We start from the raw sequence: 25,915 nt of genomic DNA on the forward strand, positions 1-25,915 counted from the left end.
GTAGTATGTAAGTGACCATGTAGTATTGGGGTAAAAGCTATTCAATAGTGACAAAATTGCAAAGGATTAAAATATTCCAAGAGCTCACCTTACTTCATCTAAACATGTTTCAATCGTGTTTTATCAACACAAAATGCACAAGTTTGTTGAATATGAATAAGTTGTGTTGATTGAACTCAGTTGTTTAAGTTTCTGCCAAAGCAAAACACTTGTGTGCAACCAATGTCCACTATTGAATTAAGTAAATCCAACATGGCCCTTTTTTCAGTGTAGACTGGTGAGAAACAGATAAAACCACTTTGCAAGTTCCTTAACAAACCCTTTTTTTTTAGTCTTTACTTTAATAAAATAGAAACAATATTATCTGGTCATACAAATGTCCAGTTTAAAACCTCAAAAAATCACAACAAATCAGTTAAAACTCCACATCAAACATTTACCAACATAATTCAATCATTAAATACATCTTTCAATTAAAAAAAAAAAAAAAAGCTAAATTGCATCTCTCAACCCGGTATAGCTGCTCAACTGAGACTGCATAGGAGTAACAGTGTGCAAGTCTGCTGCGAATGGAGTAAGTGCAGTGGAGACGGAGATGCTCAGACGATATTTTGGAGCATAGCGACGGCCAGAGCGATGAGGGTCAGCGAGGAGGAAGAGACGGAGGCAGACGAGCCAATCTCAGCGAAAGGCTCCGTGTTTCTGAGCATCCAGTCCTTCTCCTCACGAAGGCCCTGATTGTCCAGCTCAGGACCCACCAGGCTCCGGATTGTCTCGTAGTATTTATTCAGCCAGTGAAGCTGGTGAGAGAAGAACATTTACTGAATGTTTACTGTTTAATATTCCAGCTGAATTTAATCAGCTTTATTCCAAAGTAACCAAAATTGCTTAACGAGGATAAAACAGAATTTCCTTTTTATTTTAGTGAAGAAATAAATGCACACTATGAAAGCGTTCGCACGTAATGACTCATTTATGCAACACATGACGAACATCCTGTGGTTCCTCAGTTTTCCTCACAGTCAGCCTATTGTCATTACGCAGAAATGTTTAGCGCTATAAATTTTAAAAAAATGTATCGTCATTGCTCCTCAGATGAACCACTTTATTTCATTTTGGAGTGTTATGGACTCTGGAAAAGATCATTTTCAGTAAGAAGTCTGTGAAACTGACGACTTAGACTTCCGGCTCTGATGAAATTCAGTTTGCACAACCAGTCAAATGACGTGATCCCTTTTTAAAGGACTTACAAAACAATCCTTCCTGTGGCAAAATGCAAAACAATCTACAAAACCATCGATTGGGCAACAACCGATCCTATTGCGTGCTGTATGTCTGTGCTGTACACTCCAGTTTTAAGGGGCTTCACAAGAAACTGTACTTAAAACACTGCTGTTCAAAGGTACAGAGCCTTGCTATCTGCCAACATGTTGATAAAACATCAAGTGAGAGATGTTGAGACACTGTCATAAAGGTCCACAAAAGGATGAACATGGTGAGCAACAATACTTAGGTAGGCTTTGGATTTAAACGATGCTCCTATTACACCATCCCCGTGTACTCAATTAGTGATACAAGACAGGACTGATTCATGCATTCATTCAAATGCTGCAGCAAACATTGAGACCAGACAGCATTTGTCTAATCTTCTATTATCCAATGTTGGTGAATCTGTGTCACTTGTAACCTCAGTTTCGTCTCCTGGCGAGCACTCTGTGTGGTCTGCACCTGTAAACCATCTGCTGCAAGGTTCAAAGCGCATTCAGAGATGCTCTTGTGCATATCTTGGTTGTAGTGGTTATATTTTACAATTCTTCTCTAACATCAACAAGACATTTCTAACCAGGTGCTGATGGGATATTTTCTTTAAAGTGCACAAAAATGCACTAGATTTAAATAATAACAGGATTTAAACGTTCATGAACTCTAAAAAAGTAACATGTTTCTGTTTATCAAAAGTTTATGTCATCTAGATTTGAAAAAAACAAACAAAAAAGCAGCATAACAGGTTGTTACATTTTCCACTTCTAAAGAAGAGTGAAAACACAGAAGTTGATTTCACACGTGGTTTTGTTTTCTTTACAGAGCGTTTTGATCAGTGAACCGTAGACAAACTGCAGCTTAAAGCGTATTATGGGGGATTTTAAGAGGAAACCAGCACTGGTATTGCAGGCAAAAGAGCCTCTGATATGACAGGTTTGTATACCCAAAGGTATTTACAAATTAAAACTAGAAATTCGTTTTGGGGAAGTAAACTCACACTGAGGTGCAGCCGAGCATTCACGTCAGCACATATTTGTATCTCATTTTCAGAAATTGGAGGCAAATGTCTTGTAGTTGATTATGCAATGAGATGCAATTTCTTACCTGCTCTGAGCTGAGCAGTGACATGTCAATCAGCTTTCTGTCATATGGAACCAGTGATACAGTGTCAAAGGTCAGGTAGTTATTTCCATACTGGACAGAAAAGAAAACCCACATAACGTCACCTTCACGTTACATTAAAAAAATGATATAATTCCAGATTATCAATAAAGCACCACTTAATTTTCACCTTTGTCTGAACTGGTACGACCACTGCAACATCTTCGATCCGGATCCCAAAGTCATTCTCCTTATAATATCCAGGCTCTATGAGCAAAATCAAGCGATTTTTCAGGATTTTGACATTTTGCACAGAAAAACTTTACAAAATAAAAACTCACCGATAGACGTGAACATGCCGGCTCTGAAGCCAATGTTGTTGCTTTGGAAGCCAACAGGCCCTGGGGATACATTACATTAACTCGTGATTAAAATGAAAGTTACATTACAGAAAAACAAATAAACTTCTCCATGATTTACTCTACAATATATACATTGGAAGCTTGTGAACATCATGCAACCTAAAGTGTATTTTCATGATCATGCTGGTCAGTGGATATCAAGTATTAAAGAGGAATTATCAGAGGTCATTATTCATGAGCCAAAATGTCAGACTTCAGGCTGCTCAGTTTCAGCTTTTTTACTCTTTAACACTGTTAATGTGGTGGAAAATACAGCTGAGACTGATGAGAACAGTTTTGTGGAAAGTTAAAGGCGAGCTTTTATGATTTTTGTATCTGTGGCATACATTACTGTCACTGTGGATATCCATAATATGGTAATCTCAGGCATTCAGCTAAGGCTGTAAGCTGGCCGGGGACCTTTTGTGTGGATTTGCATGCTCTGGGCTTCCACCCACAGTCCAAAGACATGCATGTTAGATTAATGTGAATGAGTTTGAATGGTTGCCTCTCTGTTTTACGGCTGCTGGGACAGTTTGGCTCCAGCCAAACTGCAACTCTGATTTGGATAAGTGGAAGAAAGTAGATGGATAAATGGATTAACAGACTCTTGACTGACATTTCAATGTTTTATATATTAAACAGTTGAGAGATGATGAAAATAATTGTTACCTTCAGCCCTATTAGGAATAATTTCCTCCTGATATTGTTAAAAAACAATTAAACACCATTTGGGGCACAGAATGGACCAGCCACTTAAAAATCAGCGCAATTTTATTTATCCTTGACACACTGTATGATTTTATTTATTTATTCATTTTAACTCAGAAGGTGGAGAGAGGCAAGAAAAGCGTGATAACTAAAAGTGTTTTAATACCCTCTAGCATCTTTTTTTGCGGAGGCTGGGATGAATAAAAGTAATGCTTGCAGAGGTTTTTTTTTATCCCACTTTGTCTTCTGCATCTGTAATAATGCAGGAGAGAAAGTGGGATAACCGTTAAATTGTTTCAGTTTCAACATGGTTGATTTAGTGGAAGATTTGGTGCCACTTCTCTTTTTTTATTAAATTATACATTTCCTTGAAATTCTTGTACTTTGTGGCTTTTTCGAAGTTTTTGTACACCTGGGACACATTTGAACTCTCATCCACAGATAGATACTTAGTAACTACTACTGGAAAGATTAAATGCATAAACCCTCTCTGGCAGTGTAGCCCATTTTCTGAAACCTTTCTGAGATCTTATTGTGATGCATGGATGCAAGTGTACGCACTGAAAAATAAAACAGTGTTCAAAAAGCAGCACGCGGCATATTTGGCATCTCAAAGTCATCTCCAAATAAAGATTCGTACACTCATGAACTCCGAAGTAGTTTCCGACACCGTGACCTGTGCCGTGGCCGTAGTTCAGGCCCACCTCCCACAATGCCCGGCGACCCAGCATCTCCATGTTCACACCTGTTGATGAACAAAAACCTCCAGTCAGACATCCTGTAACAGACACGCTACATCTACTCACAGCTATGGTCTATGGTGGAGGAAGGGGGCTCTCTAGTGGTGAAACAGAAAGATTTCATTTAAAATGTGTTTATTTTTCATTCCCACCTCTTGTCCCGGAGGGAAAAATGGTTCTGGATATCTCAATGTTTCCCATCAGCACTCGAGTGAAGGCCTCCTGTGAAGCAAGACATGTGGTAAATGATAGGAAACTTGTGTTTGGAACGAAATAATAAGAATTAGCATATTGAAAAAGATAGAAAGGAGCAAAGTTGATTGATTGCTATATGACTGATTATAAGATTATAACATATCTTCTCTATCAGTGATACCTTTTGCATTTCTGTGGGCTTTCCCCAGTGAACCGTCCGAGTGATGTCAGTGGTGCCGTCTCTGAAAATAGTGAGCGACACAGTGACTCATTTTAAACACTCGTGACATAAAATGAAACTACAGAAGTGTGTGCAGAGATCGTTTTTACTCACAGATACTGGCCACCAGAATCAACCAGGTACATCTCATCAACTGTCAACCTCCGGCTTGTTTCTTTTGTAGGGCTGCAGCACAAAAACAGGAAATGATAGTAGCGCTGCTTGCTGGTGTTTTTCAAATGTGTTAAACTATTAGCAAAAGAAAAAAAATGCCTTCATGCAAAAAATCCAAAAACATAATAATGTTATTGTTATTTTGTGATAACCGTGGCGCTCTAAGGCTCAGAAAGATACAATCAGGCTGTTTATAATAAGACCGCACGGGCCTCATTTTGTGAGGCACAAAAGTTGAGAAAAGAAAAATATTCTCAGTTACTCATCGTTTACAGATTTTCCTTGATTCCTCATATCAGGAAAGTCGTCCTCACGCTTAGTTCTCAAAACATTTCTCACAACACAGACTCATTTTTTATAAAAGACAAAAAAGTGTCAACACATGCAAAACCACTCGATCACTTTAACTCTGCAACCAATGACTAAAAACCTTTCAGTCAAATCATTTTATGTTTTCATCAAAACCTTACTGGAACCAGCACCTCTCTCTAACTTTGTCTCTAAACCACTCGCACCACTTATTTGTACGATATATGCTTGTGTGTAACCAGGCATTCCTGACACAAGACTGAGAGCATGCATTTCTATTTGCTTCAAATCAAGGGCATCTGCTATGACGGTCATGGTGTGAGGATTGAATGCAACATAAAGATAAAATAACTCCACAAATAAGTTGTAAGGAAAACTCCTTCATTCTAATACCACAGTTTACTCGATATACTCCAACAATTTCTACATGCAAGCCTTCATTCAGGGACGACTGGTTAGCTTTGATCTTGTTCCAGTCAGATTTGTGAGGCATAGCGTCGTTACTCATACTGTACTTACCCATTAATAATAATGTTAGCTCACCATATAAACTGAAAAGGGCTACAATTAGTCCCTTTTTACGAATCAATGCAAATCAGACGATTGCAATTACAGAGCAGAATCCGTTTTTAAAAACAAGACTGTTTAGTGTCTGACTCCTGACACCTATTCTATTATTATAGACAGCCCCTAAGACTACATATGCACATTTATGGCCACACCTTTGAATATTTGATTTCAGGTGTTTTGACTCCCATTTCCACAGGTGTATAAAGCCACAGCAGAGCCAAACGTGAAAGGATGAGTCACTCTAAAGAGTGCGGTTCGATAATAGGATGCCACTGCTGCGACAACGTGTGAAATTTCTTCCCCCCTAGATGTCACACAATCAACTGTAAGAGGTACTACAGTTAACGAACCACCACCACAACCCAGCCACAAAGTAGCAGACCACATAAACTTACAGAGCTAGGTTACAGCTAAGGAACTGTGTGTAGAAGTCACCAACTTACTGCTGATGCAATAATCTCATAGTTTTAAACATTTTCTGTGTGAGAGGAGCTTCATGAATGGGCTTCCATTGCTGAGCAGCTGCATACAAGCCTTATACAATCCTGCATAAGCATCTGGGGTGGAATAAAGCATGATGCTACTGGACCGTGGTGCAGTTGAGTTATGTGGCGTGTCAAGTCATACTTCTCTGTGTGGCAGTCTAATGCTTTGTTGTGATTTGGCGCTATATAAATAAAATTGAATTGAATTGAATTGAATTAATGCCACACCAGGTCAGGGTTTGTTGCATTCTCTGTTTTCAGCTGTGTGGTAACATTTCGAGGAACACCCTTTTCTAGCATGCCTTTGCCTCAGTGCACAAAGCAAGTCCCACAGAGACGTGGTTGGATTAGAACTCGATGGGTCCACACAAAGCTCAACACCGATTGGATGAACTAGAATGGCAATTGTGAGCCAGGACCTCAAAGATACTTTTGTGGATAAATGGGCAAAAATTCCCACAGACAGGTGTAAAGTACAGGGATTTTGTCCATATAGTACAGTGACTCATCGTTTGATGTCAGTTTGAATGCAAAAAAACAAAATGAGTGATTTGAATATGTTTGCGTGTTTTTTTTTCAGTTTCTGCATACAAGCCTCATTCAGTTAGTCTTGTTCCAGGAAGACCTGAGGCAGTATTCTGGTGTAATTACTCATACTGTACTATTACTCCAGATTTCCCCACAAACTGAAAAGTGCTACACTCAGTCCCTTTTTAACATCAATACAAATCAGACATCAATATCAATTTTAAAAAGCACAATGGTTGAGCAGGTTCAGGCTTACTTGGATACAATCTGTCACTTGGTTTAAGTCTACTTTTACTCCTGACACCATTTTTATTTATTTTTTAATTCATGATTAACAAAACTGCTCATTCTGCTTGACTTGCAAACAGTCTAACACTACAAATCAATCACCATCGAGGGACTTGCCCACAGTACAGTGAATCTGAATCAGCTTCTGTAACAGTGTTTTTCTGTACTCGACCCTTAAAAAAAACGAAACAAAACACTGAATTAAAATGATAAAGCCACAGTTTCCTACAAAATGCTTTGCTGTTTTTCATATCATCTGACTGTAGAGGTTTCTCTCTATAATATTGTAGGGTATTCATTTTATAACATTCGGGGGGGCTTGAGATGATGGTTATTGTAGACTGGCACCTTATATAACTGAACGCATTATCAGAACTCGAGTATGTGACATGTGAGCTGAGGACGTTTATAAATAATTTGTAGGAGCTGTAAAATGAATTCTGCAGGTGATGATTCTGCATGACTGTTTCCAGGAAACGTGTTTCTTGAGTTTGTGACAATCTTAGCTCAGTATATTTGGTAAAACTAAGTAGTTCTTTTAGGAGTAAAAAGATCCCATCAAAAAACATGCAAAAAGAAGATTTTGGATGTATATTTAGGATATTCTACCAGATATTTAGCATACCAGCAAAAACAAGTTCCTGTTTTGGCTTTAAGTGTTTTTTTCTCCCCTTCTATTTTTTAAATTCCAGTAATGTTATTCTATTTTTACAGCTTTGAGAACTACAGAACATCATGCAAAAATAATAAGGTACAATATTCATTTAATTAATGCCTTGGAAAAGTCATGTTGGTTGTGAAATATTCAGGAAGGTTAAGACTGCTGCCGGTACACCACAACCACCAACAAAAGCGGCAACAAGTTAATGATACCACAAAAATGTTACAATGTTGCCTTGTTGTGGAACTAAATGGCCTGCATTTGTATAGCGCTTTTCTAGTCCTTAAGGACCCCAAAGCGCTTTACACTACATTCAGTCATCCACCCATTCACACACTGGTGATGGCAGCTACATTGTAGCCACAGCTGCCCTGGGGCGCACTGACAGAGGCGAGGCTGCCGGACACTGGCGCCACCGGGCCCTCTGACCACCACCAGTAGGCAAACATGGGGTTAGGATCTTGCCCAAGGATATTTGGCCAGGAGGCTGCATGCCAAATGTAACCCTAACTATAGACAATTACAAATCCAGATGCGTAATGTCGGGGTTAAGCAATCATATAAGGTCCTAAAGGGACCTATAATTAAATCTTCTGTTACTTTTTTAACCTTAAACTTTTACGTTTTTTAAGGACCTTGTTGTTTAGTTTGTGTTCTTTTTTTTTTGGTTTGAACATCTTGGGTCATAATGGAAAAGCCTTCACTTGAATTCCGATTGATATTTTATCTTATAATGCATTAGAAAAAACAAGTGCACCAATAAAATCTTGAATATCTGAGCACCTCACAATGATTTAAAAAGATTCAGCAAACATTTAGGTCATTTTTGGCATCCAGCATGATAGGGTACTGTAATCTTCTATGAATGCATCCTTAAAAATGCAAAAATCAGTATAAAGATGTTGGGATGAAAATTAATCTCACCTGTAATGGGCAAGAGCAGCATTAGGTCCACTTGCAGATATGGTGGCAAAGCTTGGGCCTCTGCTGTCCTTCTGTTTGCTGGAATGACGTTCACATAATTCTTTAATTCTACTGTTACAAGTTTGAGTTTGAGCTTCATCATTTCTAAAATTCCTCATCTTTCATGCGTAACAACTCCTTTAAATTTTACATTTTCAAATTAAATAGTTGGCTTCAAACACTTCATGTCAGCTGTCCCTGTTCCCACCCACCTGCGGCACTTGTCGACGTATTCTGCAGCGGTCAGTTCAGTCTCATTCCCCTTTGGCACGCTCTTTTCCAGCCACATCAGGAACTGGATAACAGCAACGGCATCCCTCACCTGCACAGAGTCACCGTGACAATGAAAATGATGCAGATTAAAAATGCATATGGCATGTTGAAAGGCATCTTTGAATGGGGTCATGCATTTACTCAGATGTATGTTTACTCAGTATCTCCTTTGGAGGCATTATGTGTGTCTGAGTGGATGACATACGTGAGCATCCCGTAAAATCTGCTGCTCCGTCTCATCTTTCACAGCTTTTGTCGTCAGCACGGGAGAGTAGGAACTAGTCAATAGTTTGTCCTACATGATGCAAAAAAATAATGATTATTAATTATTATTTTTTATTACTCATTTTGTAAAATTCTACATATTTATTAGTAGAAAGGCCTTGTTCAAAAAGGTGGAAACAAGACCCAGGGGTACTTAAACTCAGCCTGACCAGTCATCTTTTCAAATCATGTAATCCACATGGTCTGACTAAAGAACATCTTCATAGTGATATGTGATATCAGGGGAGTTACTGCACAGAGAATAGTTATTTTTCACATCTGTGAAGGCCCGGTTTGCAGCTGTGTGTGACATGGCTGGAATGATAATTGGCACCTCCTAGTCTGAAGTCATGGTTCTCAGTTGGAAAAGGGTGGAGGAACTTGTTGCTCCAAGCGATGGAGTTCAAGTATGTCCGTGACTGACGAAGGAAGTGGTTGTCACTGTTCTGATGGCTCCTGAGTCACTAAATTACTTCCAGGCTGAACGACTGCAATTCATTATTATCAGGATGTCCAAAAAACTCACTGAAAAGCCTTCAGCTAATCCAAAATGCTGCAGCAAGAGTCCTGACAGGGACTAGAAAGAGAGAGCAGATTTCTCCTGTTTTGGCTTCCCTTCATTGGCTTCCTGTTAAATCCAGAATTGAATTCAAAATCCTGCTCCTCACATACAAGGTCTTAAATAATCAGGCCCCATCTTATCTTAATGACCTTGTAGTACCATATCACCCTATTAGAGCACTTCGCTCTCGCTCTGCAGGCCTACTTGTTGTTCCTAGAGTATTTAAAAGTAGAATGGGAGGGAGAGCCTTCAGTTTTCAGGCCCCTCTTCTGTGGAACCAGCTTCCAGTTTGGATTCAGGAGACAGACACTATCTCTACTTTTAAGATTAGGCTTCAAACTTTCCTTTTTGCTAAAGCATATAGTTAGGGCTGGACCAGGTGACCCTGAATCCTCCCTTAGTTATGCTGCAATAGATGTAGGCTGCCGGGGGATTCCCATGATGCATTGAGTTTTTCCTTTCCAGTCACCTTTCTCACTCACTATGTGTTAACAGACCTCTCTGCATTGAATCATATCTGTTATTAATCTCTGTCTCTCTTCCACAGCATGTCTTTATCCTGTCTTCCTTCTCTCACCCCAACCAATCACAGCAGATGGCCCCGCCCCTCGCTGAGCCTGGTTCTGCCGGAGGTTTCTTCCTGTTAAAAGGGAGTTTTTCCTTCCCACTGTCGCCAAAGTGCTTGCTCATAGGGGGTCATATGATTGTTGGGTTTTTCTCTGTATCTATGAAGCGCCTTGAGGCAACTTTTGTTGTGATTTGGCGCTATATAAATAAAATTGAATTGAATTGAATTAAATTTAAGGATAGGATCCTGCCTTCACCCTTTGCCACATTAGTTTGAGGTAGCAGCAGAGTGGTTCGAGCGGTCCAGGGAAAGAGCTCAAATGTGATCACCTATCAAAGTGTTCGCAATAAAGCATTGTGTGTGAAAAGCAAACACTTTGTCTGTCGTGCTCTGATAGGGTTTCCCATAGCCCAGGAAGTGCTACACTGGCAACCAACTACTCCAACGCTCCATGTCAGACCCACAGCCCATGCAGCCAATGCAAATAACATGACAAATAATTCTTGGTTAACATGTTCGAGGCCACAGCGCTGGCATGTCTGTGCCCTTTGTGCCTCTTTTCCCCCCTAAAGACGTATTTTTTGCTTTTCCAAAAGTTTTTAAACAAGGAAGCCTTTTGTGCCTCTCATTGTTAACAGAAGTCCTACTTGAATATATTGGCATCAACCCCAAAAAAAGAGTGCCTGGAAATCCAATGGGGGGTTGACTCTGTTTGTTATTACCTCCTGGGATCACCCTCTGCTCATTCCACGCCCCACTGCAGTGGCTTCATAACATGAAAGATGCCAATGCTTGGATTAACTGCTAGTATCCACCTAGTAGTGATCCATAGGTTGGGAGGTGCAGATTGCTGGAGCTGACTTCCTTTCTAATTCGTGAGGAGGGCTGTAGGTTAAGCCGGACGGCTCCCTGGGTTAATTCAATTTTGCTACGTGGTGGCGGGAAGTGGTTCGTGGCTGTGGCAGTGCCAGGTGAGAACAGCTGACAGCAATGATCTAATCAGGTCCCTCCTGAGAACAATTTCATTCATTTTGATTCATTTATGTCCTCTGTCATGGATATTTGTTTTTAGTCTGTATCTTTTGATTTAGTTGAGCTACTCTATCAAGTCCCGATGTATTAAATAGAGGACATCCTGGGCTTTCCATTGATACTGGTGGCCTCTTTTAGCTCCAAAGAAAAAAGAAATCACAAAAAAGTTCAATGGGAAGATTTTTTTCTTCCTCGGTTCTCAGGAGGATATTTTACGCAGTAGTGCGCTGGTGTGTGGAAAGGAGTCTGAGATGGCTAAGAGTGTGAGAGTGGCTGGAGCTCAAATGATCATCCATCAAAGAGTGTGCAATAACACATTGTGTGTGAAAACTAGACACTATGTCTGTAGCATTATCTTTCTCATAGCTCAGGAAGTGCTAGTCCTTCCTCAACTTTTTAAAGCTTGAAGTCTGTGGCCATCAACTTTACAATGAGCAGAAAGCAATAAACCTTTGCAGTTTTATTTTATAGGTCATCTGTCCAATATTTTCAGTTAAGTGCACTGTAAATTTAGAAGGAGCCCTGTCACAGACTATCATCCTATCTGAGCTGTGACAGGTTTGAGCCCTTGATAAGTGTAGGCAGACAAAAAAATAGATGCATTAGTTTATTTTTTACAGTTTGACTGGGAAAGTATGAATCTGTGTTCTCTTCAGTATATTATACATTAGACAAACAGTCTAAGAATTGATTAGTGCAGCTTTATAATCTACAACAGCTCTTCCATCGAGAACAGCAGTGCATAAAAAATAAATAAATAAAAAACGATCACGGTGGGCATAATTATGCAGTGCAACACATAAAAAGAAATAAAAGCTCAGCATACCTGTGGTGGAATGACCTCATAAAGAGCGTAGTTTGTGTACTCTGTACCGAGCCACACCTTAACCTCAGGCCTGGTCACATAGTTCTTCAGATGATCGAGGATGGTATCATAACCTTTCAGCTGCACACAGAGGGCCCCTTCACACGAGGCATTCAAGTACACCTTCAACTCTTCAGTCACCCGCTCCACGTGGAGAAAGAGCCTGTTACACGACGTGAAGGGAAATAAATACTGCATATCCTTTTACATAATATATAAACCACTGATAATAGGTTTGCAGCTGGTATTTGTGATGGGAATTATAGGAAATAAGGAAATGCAAAAGGATTTTTATTCGGTGAAGTGTAGTGCCTAACAAAATGAACCTACCAGATCTCATCCATTGTGAGTAGAGTGTAGGAGTAGAAGAAAGGGTTGTACGGGATGTCGTTGCCGCGCATATTGAAAAGCCCTAAAAACAAACAAAGAAAACATCTCACTGTCAGCAAGTTCATTTATTTCCTCACTGGGATTAATTTGGGCCATGAAGCGCTCTTTGCATCTATTGTGAGACTTACGCGACTCTCTGTGTGTAGCTGCTATTTCAAAACAGGCTCTAATTCAAGTCAAACAGTCTTATGAATGGTACCCTTCCTGTGTTGGTTTGTGGGTAGACTGCCTTTGTATAATTCAGTCTGCGGAAATCTTGCTTATTTCCGATTCAATCACATCACTTAACCTGTCACTTAGAGTGATGGAGCTGGAGGAGTGATTTTAGGTTGACATATAGAGAAATTGTTTGAATAATCCTAATATTCTTTATCTTAAAGGATTCTTTTTTGTAATTACTTTCTTTAAAGTTAAAATGTTCATTAGTGGGGGGAAGATTTTGTACCCAGTGGAAGTTTTAGACAGTATAAAAGATGGACATGGCTTCCAGATCGGAAGATGGAAAGTAAAGTTTATGTACCTTAAAACTGCATTCTTTTGATTGCCAGCAGGGGGCGATAGCTGGCTCTCCTGATGAGGTTATGCGGTCAGTCACTCGTACCCGGGTATTTTTGAAAACGCACATTTTTCTATGCGTTTGCACCTTTCGTCCACACGTAAACGGCGTTATTGGTCACTGAAAACTGAGATTTTTAAAAACTCTGGCCAGGGTGGATATTTTTGAAAACTCCGTTTTTGCATTTACGTAGACGAGAAAAACGGAGAAAGCGCAGCGTCAAAGATGTGCGCCTTTTTTGACGTCACACTGTGCGCCACGTTATTGTTTCGGTGAAATGAATTTCTACAATACTGTTACTGTTAATTGTTCTCTCTGCAGTGTTTAAATGCTTACATATACACACACAGTTACTGTCCCTCCACACATAGGACTCGGTTCTGCTTCTATGCCCCAGCTTTGTTTACTTTTTCCCACCGAGGCTTCTAGACTTCTGATTGGCCAACATTTCTGCACCGTTAGGAATATAGCGCCACCTGCTGCTTTGGCATGTTCCTAGCAGCGTTTTCCTTCATTTCTGCCTTTACGTGTGGACGGGATCATTTTTTTAAACTAAAACGGAAAATCTCCGTTTTCAAAAATACCCGTGTACGTGTGGACGTAGCCTTAATTTGGGTCATAATTGAGAAACAAGTGGCAAAAATAGCTCATCTGTATTTTATTGCGCTTGTGTCCATTGAAACAGGAAAGGGAGCCACACTGGAGTTCGCCAGAATCAAAAACAAAAACGTGTTGCCGGCTTACTTTCGACACTGCCTCCATCATGCAATAGGTGCTCTCTGCAAGTAGACATGCTACCTGAGATCCCAATGGTCTGCCAGTACATTGAGTGATTTGTGGTCCTATCACCCAGCCCTAATGGATGGATTACTTGGCTGGTTGTCCATCCAATAAAGGTTACACTGACTTGCTGCATATTGGTACAACATGTTATGACGTGAAAGAAAAGCCCTGGCCCTAGTTTAACTTCAGTTGATATCTGATCAGCCCAATACACCGACAAGTTAAAACTTCTTAGAACTTAAAACTTCTTCACCATTAGTTCATACGGGAAGTATTTAAAACACAAAAACTGCTAAAATAAATTATTGTACTTTAGCAATACTTTAAGAACATTAGTGAAAAAAGCTTTTTAGAGTCTACGAATGTGACAGAAAAACATACATTTATTTAGCAACAGTAATTATTATTATAGTAATAATTTGCTATTATTTATTATTACTATTATTTATTTAAATACTTTTAGACAAAGGTATCCTTGCTATGTGTCTTTTTTAATATTTGTAGGTCCTCTAAAGGTAAGAATATTACTTAAAATGCAATCAAATCATCTTTGGTCAACCCTTTTTTAATCACGATATCAGTAGTGTTTCATAGGTTTTTAAATTAAAGAAATTAATTAATTAGAAATGAGAAAAAAAGTCAGTTTTCTACTGACTGCTGTGCTGTTACACTGTAGAAAACAAGGCCTGAAGCAAACAAGTATGCAGTGCAGCTGCATGTCACTGGTAGGCAGCGTGTTGTTACTGGTGCTGAACAGTTAGGACCACAAACTCATCTAAAACAGATCTGAGACATGTTCAGGTTAATTTATATGCTGCAGCTGAGTAGCTTGTCGGGACAGGACATTGGGCAAGTAAAAGAGCAATAAGGAAAGCTATTCAGGGGGACTTTAAAATGAACTGATATTTCCTTCTTGACATGCTGAATAGGGGAATGTAGTTCTGGACATTCAAAGAAGCTTGACTCAAATGGGGGGGGGGTTAAATTCTGCCCTCGTGGTGGTGAAGAGCGTCTAAGACCTGCAATGAATTCATAAGAGCAGGATATGTCTCAGGTGCTTTTCTCAGTGATCCAGTTGTAGCTCAATATAAATACGCACCACAATTAACGAAGGCATTTCTGAGCAGCATTATAAGATATATAAGACTGCAGTTACTTACAAGCCGTTTCATCCAGCGCTGAAAGCAGGAGGCCTGTGGGCTTGTATGGATTGTCCCCCATCTGAGTTCGTATGTGCTCCACTTTCTCCTGCCAGGTCCTCTCTACAAATATACATATTTCATTTTCATTTGCATCCAGTGAGACACATTTGATGCTAATTTGTCGTGCAGCGTGCTTTTGTCCATCCTCGAAGGGAGCAGGCCGCTTGCTAATTGGAAGGTAGGTGGTTCAATCTAGAAGATACTGACCCCACGTCGCTCTCTGATGCATCCACTGGAGTAGGAATATGTTTGAATGTTATATAGAAAGCACTTGCTTGCTACAATTTTAACTTGTCTGAGTGCTTTTTGCTCAAAGTGAGTTTGTAGAGAGTGTGAAGAAAAATAACACTTAATTGCTCACACTGGGATTCTAACATTTTCACTTCACAAATAATGTGGTTTAAACAAAACAAATGTTATTATTAGCAAATAATGCCAAAATAGTTTGAACAGAACGTCTTTAACCACAACTCCTGATTATTAACAGTTTATCAATATTTCATTTTTAGGTCAAACAATCAACACAGATCATCGTCACACTGCTCGTTCATACAGTAATTATCTGGGTGTTTATTACTACGAGAATTTAATCGTCTCATCGTCAACAACTTTTCTTTTATTTACTTTTAAAGCTCTCCATGGCCTAGCTCCATCTTATCTCTCTGAGCTGCTACAGCCTCATACACCCACCCGCTCTCTCAGGTCTGCTGATCAGCTGATCCTGAAGATACCCAGGACTGGGCGTAAACTTAGAGGAGATCGTGCTTTTGCTGTAGCAGCTCCAAAACTGCAGAACGAGCTTCCTTTAGAGATTAGACAGGCCACTTCTTTATCTGTTTTTAAGTCACTCACCTCTTTACCCTGACCTTTGACACCACGTGAGATGTTGTTTTTTTATTTTAGTTGTTTTTAGGTGATTCGATGCCGTTTTATCTTGTTTTTGTTTTAATATAGGGCCGTTTTAATTTTATGTTTTATGTGTTTTATTTATTTATTTTGCTGTTTTCTGTTATTCTATTGTTTTAACTTATTTTCTGTACAGCACTTTGTTCCTGTGCTCGGTATTTTAAAGTGCTTTATAAATAAAACTGGATTGGAACAACAACCAAGAGGTTCTAATGATGGGTCTGTCTAGCACAACCCCTCGCTGGAACGAGACAGTTTAACTACACAGCAAAAGCATTGAACACCAAGTAGGCAAAGTTCTTTATATTACTCATGCATGAGGGAGACCTGACTGGAGCCAGATGTCGCTCCGCCCACTTGACCTCTGTCGGATTCTCAGCCAGTTTCCCTGTAGCACTCTTTTTATTGTGGTTACATGAATATGCATAGGTTCATTGACAGGATATCTTACATATCTGAACAAAAGGCACCGTCTGTGTGTATGTGTAGGTATCTGTGTGTGTGTGTGTGTGTGAGGGGGGGTCAAGAGGTGACCACATAAACGACTTCCCTAATCCTGCTGGTCTGGAAGTCCAGCAGTTCATCTAAACAAAAGGCACTTAGACTAAAACAGATATACTTGTGTTTGCTATACCATAAATCAGTAAGAGCAGATATAACCTTTCTCCTGACCTTAAGTTGTGTGTGCATGCCAGAGTGCTCTGAGAGGCACACAGAGTCTCCACAGACGACTACGGATCAAACCTCCATTATTATGCAATCGATAATAAAACTCTAAGCATATATGAGTAAATATTTCTAAGCATAAATGACAATCAACCATATAAACCTAACAGCTAACCAGATCACCTTTTCTATTAGGAAGTTAATGGCATGCCAGAGTTGTTTTTGCAGTTCCTTCCACTGCTTGTAAGTGACAAAAATGTCTTGTTAACAGACATAAAAGAGCTGCTAACTTACTGAAATTCTGTCAGAAATTCAAGTCTACTTTGCACAACATTTGAAATGACTTACACAGAAAGGTGACAAATGTGTGAAGAGCTGGACAAAGTAAATAAGGACAAATGCAGATGCACCAAACCAGGGTACAGCAACACAAACTGAATCACTGAAGGGGGAGAAAAAAAATCATATCCCATCCAAACAGTGGTTTCCACTGTTTAAGTAGACAATTTCTCTTTACAAAATCATCCAGGGGCTTATTGGTCTTTTCAAAACCTAATCTAGGCCGAATACCACTGATGGGGTTGCATCCAACACATTGTGACCCATCTGTGGGTGTAACCAGTCTCACGGTGAAACAGCATCTTTGGTAACTCTAAACAGATCTCAAAAGCAAAGGTTTATGAGGTATTCTGTGCTTTTCAGACATAAAACTTCACTTTATTTCCTAAAGCAACTAATAGGGATGCAACGATACCAATTTTTTCAAACCGATACGATACCGATACTTGGATCTGAGTACTTGCCGATACAGAGTACAAAAACCGATACTTCTGTTTGGAATAAAATAAATACAAATTAGGTTTGCGAATAAAATAAACTTTTAAATTATTGCAGAGTGTCCATAATGTAAACAAACAAACAAAATAACGAAAGTATTTGGCATTGACAAACAAACTCCTCATCAGTCCACTGTGCCGTTAAACCAAGGACTGACATTGTGCACACACCTCTTCAGAAGGTTTTGGCACCATTATCTCCCTGATGTGTGGGCGGTTGGGAATTTCATATCGCAGCTCGAGTATGCTGAGAAGACGGTGCAATCCTATGTTTTCCACAACCGGCATTGGCTGGTCATCCAGAGCGATAAAATGAGTCAGAGCCTCTGTTATTTTAACTGCCCGTGGATTTTCTCTTGACATTTTTCTTCGCTTTTCCAAAACCTGAGTTAAAGTTGGCTGTTCCACACTGCTGACATTTTGTTTAGCCTAGCTACAGCAGCCTCCAGTTTCTCTTTTTTATCTGGAGCTGCCAGTCTCACTCGCCTAACCCTGTGCCTGTTTAGCGCGGGATGTCCCCCTAGTGGCCAATCTAAAAAACTACAACAGAAATGACAAGCCACCCTCTGACTAATGAAATAAGTTGGTGTCAGTTTGTGGTATCGGTTAACTTTTACGAGTATGAGTACACACACATTTTACAGTATCGGTGCATCCCTAGCAACTAACTACTATGATCTTAAATCAATAAATTGCTTTCAGTGCTCCACTTGTAGCTCTTAAATTTTTTACTAGAATTGTAGATCAGCAGCACCTGTCTCTATTTGTTAATCTTGCGATAGATTGGTGATCAGTTCAGGCTGTACCCCTCATCATACCCTATGACAGGTGGGAATGCCTCCAGCTCAACCGTGATGCTAAGCTGGATATACGGAAGAAAATGGATTGATGGATCTTTCAAATATAATGCTTTGGCTACTCCAAGGCCTTTCTAGTAAATAGGTCCTTTACTCTGACGTGCAAGCTTCTCATTACTTAATGGACTTCTTCCAGACAGTTAGCCAAGCAGAAGAACGAGCTTTCATGTCTAAACTATGAGACAATATTTGCAAGCTATATGGATTTCTTTTTTGTGCAGCTTGTCGTCACATACAGTCCATTAGGTTTATGGTGCTCTCCATTTATTCAATGTGCCTATTCTGACCATAAACCGGACAATTTGCTCATCCAGTCTAAGTTGGTATTTGATCCATCAGCCTGTTGTAAAACCATCGACATGCTATTTATGGCTCTGTTTTGCGAGCGGCTTATTGCGCTCTGTCCAGTTTGCAGGTATTTATCAGCACACAGATAAAAAGGACCACACACAGGTAGACCAACAGACTGAAAGATGTGTGCTCAGTACAATCGTAAACACACTTTCACATAAAGGAAACCTACGTATGACTCGGTCAGGCAGGCGGGCGAGGCTGTCAGGCGGGACCGACGGTCTTTCCTTCCACACTTTGTCGACCAGGTTTTCTGTGATGGACTTGAGGCTGTGATCGCTCGACTCCAGATTGATGTTGTAGTCTTCCTGCGTTTCTAATGAAGGAAACTGCAGATAATTACACACGCTGAACCGAATCAATCACAAGTAAACAGTCTGCATGGCGTCTGGAGGCTTTGTCAATAATTTTCCCATCTACTTAGGTGAGCACTTTATTGATGTTAAGCCAGACTGACAGGTGGGGAAGAGACGTGAGACTCACTGAGAGAGAAGAGGAAGGGATCAAAGCCGATCTCGTCACCCTTTGGCACTTCTGAGATAAGCCACTCTGCCACACTGCTGATGGACACTACAGAGCATCACACGTGACAGACAGCAGTCCGGTTATTAGAGAAAATGATGCAGAAGGTGGAAAACATTGCAGCGATTTTAAAAACAACTTTTGTGGTTTATAAAATAATATAAAATAAAATGAACACAAATAATGTTAATCGGAAAATACAGTTTCTATCAATGAAATGATACATTGTAACATTTGAACTGGTTCAATGTCGGTGTTAGAAGGGCTTCTTTGGGGTGACGGTCCATCTAGAAAGCTCACTTGACTTGATGATGATGTTTAAAACATTCTTAAGTTATTGCAGTGCAATTGAATTATTTGGTTAACAGCATTTGCAGCAGTGGATGGGCCTATGCAAGTCAGATATTTGGACAAACCCACTAAAAAGTGGTCAGTTTTTGCAGCTGTTGGGTTTTTTTGTTGCTGTTTTTTTTTTTAAATCCCACCTGAACAATTTTTTGAATTTTTCCTGTAAAGAATAAACTCCTTTCATTGTAATACTTAATATCAGCAAAGCCTTCCTGAATTTGAATTTTAAAGCTGCTTATCTGAAGAGCAGAGGTCAGATCAACATTCAGAGCCATGTATCACTCTGTCTTTATAAATTTTAATGTGTTTTCCTGTATTTGCCTGACAGTACTTTTCAGCCTCCCCTACCTCTCTCTGTGTTGCAGCCTAAGAAGCATTTGTTGCTCAGTAATTTCCTAAAACTGTTTCAGCAAATGTTTCCCCGACCAGGAATGCAAATCCTGAGCATTTGAAGCTGTGGATTAATACACACATGGCTGTAATGTAAGTATATGTATTATGTGTATCATATACACAGCAGTTGTATAGGCAATAGAGGAAGATATCACATAACCCCACCGTAGCCTTTTAAGAAAAGAAGTAATATGAGAAACAGATACAACAATTCATCAGTAAAGATGAAAAATGAAAACAACTTATACACAATGATGAAACGCAGTCATAACATGAAGCAATGGCAGTTGTTCCTTAAACATGACAGTGAACCCGCTGTCATGTTTAAGGAACCGGTTAGAGATGATTTGAGCTTTGTGACGTGGTGCTTCATACTGCTGGAAGCAAATGGTAAACTGTTATCATAAAGGAGTGGGCACAGGTAAGAACAATAAATAGGTAGGTTGTAGATTTAAATGATGGTCACTTGGCACCAAGTGACCCAAAATATGTATGTGTGTATATATATATTTTAGGGGTGCAACGATACACAAAATTCTCGGTTCGGTTTGGTGTCACGGTAAGATGTTTTTTCGATACAAAAAAATGTTCATGGTTTTTTAATTTGTCATTTATTAAAATTATAAATATATATTTTAACTCAAAAGTACAGTTTTTAAATTTAATGTTGCTGAAACAACAAAATAAAAAAAATAAATCTATCTGATGGAGAAATCCCTCATCTTTGGAAAAGAGAGTTTATTACAGAGAAATATCTCTTTCCAAAATAAAAGCTATACTATACGCTTCTTCTGGGCTATATTCTCAGCAGCATATTAAACATATCAGGTCCCCATAAGGAGAATCATGTGCTAACGGCTGTCTAAATGACTCGGGTAAAGTTTGTAGCATGCGTGCTTGTTGTTTTTGTCTGCTTCCACTTGTCTTTGCACTAGGATGATGTCGGTGTAAATGTGCAGTCATGTTCATTGTGTTCCCACTAGTGCTGTCAGCGTTAATCTGAAATTACGTTAACGCCACAACACGGCAAATCTCCGTTAACGAGCTACCGCGGATCACCACGGGTGGGGCTGGACGGAGTCAACACCTTAACGAGCTAACTGCGCTAACGCACTAGTTCCCACCAATGTAATTGAGCATTGCGTGGCACATCTGACATACTGTTTTACTTTAGTCCATGACGTGCTTACCTTCAGGGTCATACTTCACATGAAAACCAAAACAGTTCCAAAGGCCAGATCTGAATGAGGGTGGGGGAGGTTCAATTTGCCGTGTTGCAACTAGCTTAGCTTCTGTCTTGCTAGCTTGCCCTGCGCTCAGTGAATCTGCGCTCGACAGTGCAGCCTAGGCGGAGTAATCAAACGCAGATCCACTGAGCGCTCAACACAGACAGCATCGTCAGAAGAAAAGTTGATAAAATAAATTAAAATTTTTGTATTGTTCATACATATGCCTACCGAACCGAAAGCACTGTATCGAACGGTTCAATATCGATAACTGCATCGATTTATGCCAAATTTCTATCGTACTATCTGAATGTCTTAGCAGAAGTTGAGACTCAGCAAACCAACAGAAATGTTTCCTCAGTCTCTTGTTCTCAGATCATAGGAGTGAACAGCTGGCGTGGTCTTTTGCTACTATAGTTCATCTGCTTCAAGCTTTGATGTGTTCGGTGTGATCAGGACTTTCTGAAATACCCACACAAGCCTGTCTGATACCAACAACGATGCCACACTCAATGTCACTTGAATCAAGTCGTCTTGACCAGCTTGGGTGATTAAAGCCAATGGTGTCATGTTATTGGATGACTAGATATTTTCATTAATGCACTGATGAACAGATGTACCTAATGAAGGCTGGTGGGTGAGTGTATGTGGCCCTTTACAGGCATCTTTTTTCTGCAATCCTTGAATGACATTGGCTGTCATGAAAAGCTATAAAAAAAAAAGTAATAAGTCCCATTAGTTGCAGTGTCTTAATTTTTGCATCGGTGTTAAAGATTTTTGTTAATGAGCGATGTTTATTGATATTAAATCTGCTATAATGGTTTTTAAAAAAGGAAACATTTAACTGGAATCGAATGGTTGCTGTGTTGTCATAACAAGTAAGCAAAATAGGACCACTCCTACCATCTTTTTCCAGCTCCCAGTTGCAGTCCATCTGTCTCTCAGCTTGAACCCAATAGCGGCTATCTGTCCACAGAGCGGCCTTGTTCAGGGTAACTACAGCAGTGCCTGAGGAGAGGCAGGAAAACAGCTGCGTTATAGAGAGGGCAGCAGCGACAGTGAATTACAAACGACTATAAATGTCAGAGTTGACTCAGTGTGTGACTGGACAGCTAATCTGAATTTAAAAGATGTATGTGTGATTGAATGAGAGGGTGAGCAAGAAACAGTGATAACAGTCTGGTGATGTGGTGTGGATATATAATCAGGGTTTACATTATCATTCCACTGTTGCACCCTCACATCACAAATACCCATCAATGAATCTTAATAAAAACCCAGACAATACGGCTTCTCATAATAGAGTTTCACATAGGTTTGATGGAGTGTAATCAGCGCTTTACTTTCTTATTCTTTCACAGTTAAAGCGTGACAACAGAGCTCATCATTTCATAGTGACGTTCCACTGCCAGGGCGAGTGCCTACATTTGAGGACATGCAGTCGTGCAGCAAGTGAAAGCAGGGGAAACAAATAAACGAGGAGCGAGATGTATGGCGAGGATGTGGGATGAAAGCAGAGGAGCTGCGTGACCGAAGATGTCGGGAGTGAGTCATGGGGAGGAGGAGGACGAGACAGAAAAGCATTGTACCTGCAGAACCAGTGAAACCAGTCATGAAGGCCAACCTGGCGTCACGTGGTGCAATGTATTCACTCTAATGGTAAAAAGCATACACAAACTCAAACACAACAAACACACGCGAGCTTTAATCTCAGATGACATAATTATGATGGACAGCATGTGTACCAGGTGAGCATCGGTGGCAGGGATAATGTAGGCAGAAATATTCATGGCACGCATTTGGACTCGTAGCTCCTCCAGCTGGAGAGAGGTGTTTACTGCTGTGCTGGGGAGGTACTACAAAACACACACACACACAGACACACACAGCAAGAGTAAAAATGTTCAGACTGAATAAAAACTCGAGGAGCTGCTCATTCATCCATCTCTGCATTTCCCTCCATAATCATTAACTGCAGTCCATGTGCTGCAATCATTAACTACGTATGCAAAACTCATGCTACATTTCCTGATCTCTGGGATTGGAATGTTTAGTTAGTGTTAAAGTTGATGTTTAGTTTTTTCCTGTTATCCCGGTGTACACTTTTGATTCCCTTATTATTCCAGCCTTCTCTTCTTGAGATCCTCGTGATTGCTTTGACCTCACAATTAGTCCGCTGTTTGTAGCCTGTCCTATTGATCTCTAAATCTTCAGACAGTGTTCTAAAATTCCGACTTACTCGGAAATTTAAGTCAATAAGTTGAAATTTTGAGTCTATACATTTTCAACTCATTGACTCAAATTGCTGAGTAAAATCATTTGTTCAATTGTTATTATTGTTATTGGTGTGAAAAACAAGCTTCCATATATTTTGGACCCTGCCTCTACTCCTCCACATGGATCAGTCACATCTTTGACTTCAGCTTTATTTTCAGCTTCCTTTGTGTAATTTTAGCAAAGAAATCAACAGTATCCCCTTAAATAGACATTCAGTTGACAAGCTAATCTTACCGGTGGGGTCAAAGAGCAGTTCCTTTCAGTTGATTCTCGTGCAACAGCACCATCAGTGTTTCCTGAAATTGCATGCACACAGAGGTAAAAGACCTTGGAAAAGTGATACAAGTGACTGAACTGAGCTATGCAGGCACATTTTTGGATTAGTCTAAAGTAATCTTTCCCTTTAAAAGGGGCTTATTGGACCAAATCTTTTCAGACAATCTGAAGGTCACAGCAATCTGCGGGACCAATGTGACTCAAGGCTTTGAGGACAAGAGTCAGACTGGACACGCAGAGTTCATATCAATCCCATTAACCACATCCAGCAAGAGAAGTGCAATCAATCAAGTTACTGCTGATGAAAAACCGCTCTGCAGAGTTTATGCAGTCAAATTTTGCGCAAAGAAATACAGACAAGTAAAACCGCCCGGCACAGACAGAGAAGAATGCATATACTTCTTTAAATGCAAGTCTTCAAGTGCTTAAATCATGCAGTGTATGTACACGCAGACTGTAACTGTCCCTATAACAGCAGCTCTGTACTGTAAACAAAGAGAAATATTGATCGCCACAGTGGCTCGATGAAAGTCTTCGCACAGAGAGCAGATCCTAATCAAAGAGGATAAAGAGGAACTTTTTTACCTGTGAGTGCTGCTAGATACAGAGCCAGCAGCCAGCTGAAAGAAGGCATCTTGACACTCCGAGCCCTTTGCGAACAGATCCACACACGGAGTGGCTGAGGATCTGATGTTGCATGCAGCGTGTGTGTGAAAGTGTGTGGGGGTGTTGCTCGTAAAAGCATTACTGCCCTCTCTCTCTCTCTCTCGCTCCCTCTCTCTCCTCCTCCACTGTCACAACTCATTATCTCCCTGGTAGGAATCGTGTGTGGTGGCACTGGAAGGGAATCTTAGTACTTGGAAAAATTCCCGACCAAAAATATGCATCCATCCATCCATGAAAAACACCCACCTGTTTGTTTTGTGGGGTTTTTTTTGTTTTCCTTGCATCTGACTCAACAGTTTTGATTGTATTATGATGTAATTCAGTGGCTGTGGGTTAGAAATTTCCACTTTTGTGCGTTTTTGAACACTACTGATGTTGTTATTGTTTGTGTATATGAGAAGAGAGAAGCAGTCTTACACTGAACAACATGGATAAAGCTGCTTATGTTCTGTGACTGTGTGATTGGACCCAAACACAGGACTTCCTGGTTCGAGGCAGTGAATTTATTTACAGTGAGACGTGAATGGTGAAAAATAAACAGTTCAAAAAAAGTCGTGACTCAGTTTGTGGTTACTCAATCTGCAGTCTGGGGTTCGGGCCACTCCACCACAGCCTTAATCTCCGCTGTCTCCACCCGGAGCTGCTCCTGTTCCACAATGAAACCAACAAATGTGGAACTTGCATTTCTCACCTTTTACAAACAGAGGGTTCTCTAGTAGCCACTGACGAACAAGGCAAACGAGATTCTCATGATCGGGTCTTCGGAAACATCAGAAATTTGCCAAGGTAAACAAAAACAAAGTGATTCATGAAGTCCCTCGAAATGTCGTTCACCGGAGCCTGGAAAACCTCAAACCAGATGGTAAGCGACCAGATGGTACGCGTTGCAAAGGTCAGGTTTGGTGAAAATGGTGTCCCCTGCAGTAACTCTAAGGCTGAGGACAACAGGGCAGAGGGAACTTATTTTTAACTGTGATTTTGTTTAGTAAGTGGGAGTTGATACAAGTATATACAAAGTGTCTGCACACTTTCTTTTCCACAAAGAGTGAAAAGAACAGTGAGACATGAACAGCGAAAAGCAAACTGTTCGTGGTTACTCCTGACTCCTGTGCAGTGCTCTTGGTCAGTGGTATGTGGTGAAATCCCACACACAATATTTACAGCTGTGCTCTGCTCCCGCCAAACTTTCTTTCCCAGGTTCCTAACAAAACAAGATGTGATGATTAGATTAACGTTTCTCCAGGACGAGCGATAAAGACAGGTTCACCTCAGAGCCGGGGCTGTGCTGACTAGGGATGTATCCCAATTCAGGGTCTGCAGCCTTAAAGGCCGCATTTTAAGGCCGACTACGTCACAGCGACGCGACGAAGGCTGTCCCAATTCGAAGGCTGCTCGAAATGCGGCCTCAAATGCGTCCTTCATTTCTTTGAATTTTAAGGACGTGGCGGTGTAGACTTCGTGGCCCAACATATCCCAGAATGCATAGC

General features: G+C 40.3%; 1 protein-coding gene across 1 annotated transcript; it reads right to left on the bottom strand.

The window, feature by feature from the left end:
- On the bottom strand, positions 1-25,915 carry xpnpep2 (X-prolyl aminopeptidase (aminopeptidase P) 2, membrane-bound). Its single transcript, XM_085173603.1, has 21 exons — positions 24,348-25,915; positions 23,721-23,782; positions 22,955-23,065; positions 22,799-22,862; positions 22,113-22,217; positions 19,204-19,290; positions 18,893-19,036; positions 15,063-15,164; positions 12,504-12,585; positions 12,135-12,336; positions 9,088-9,177; positions 8,822-8,931; positions 8,571-8,648; positions 4,746-4,817; positions 4,593-4,653; positions 4,369-4,438; positions 4,117-4,221; positions 2,706-2,765; positions 2,555-2,631; positions 2,368-2,457; positions 1-800 (listed from the first exon to the last, which is right to left on the bottom strand). The coding sequence occupies exons 1-21, from the start codon at positions 24,565-24,567 to the stop codon at positions 600-602; spliced, it is 2,193 nt and encodes a 730-aa protein (XP_085029729.1). The 5' UTR covers positions 24,568-25,915; the 3' UTR covers positions 1-599.

The sequence above is a fragment of the Neolamprologus multifasciatus genome, chromosome 2, assembly GCF_963576455.1.
Source record: "Neolamprologus multifasciatus chromosome 2, fNeoMul1.2, whole genome shotgun sequence".
NCBI classification, from domain to species: Eukaryota; Metazoa; Chordata; class Actinopteri; order Cichliformes; family Cichlidae; genus Neolamprologus; species Neolamprologus multifasciatus.

What these genes read in the sequence shown, in the direction of transcription:
- xpnpep2 (XM_085173603.1), bottom strand. Translation starts at nt 24,567, where the DNA reads ATGAGTTGTGACAGTGGAGGAGGAGAGAGAGGGAGCGAGAGAGAGAGA. An exon ending in TGGTTTCACTGGTTCTGCAG is followed by an intron (nt 22,218 to 22,798) that starts GTACAATGCTTT and finishes GCCTCTCCTCAG; the next exon opens with GCACTGCTGTAGTTACCCTG. An exon ending in TCGTACCAGTTCAGACAAAG is followed by an intron (nt 2,458 to 2,554) that starts GTGAAAATTAAG and finishes TTTTCTGTCCAG; the next exon opens with TATGGAAATAACTACCTGAC.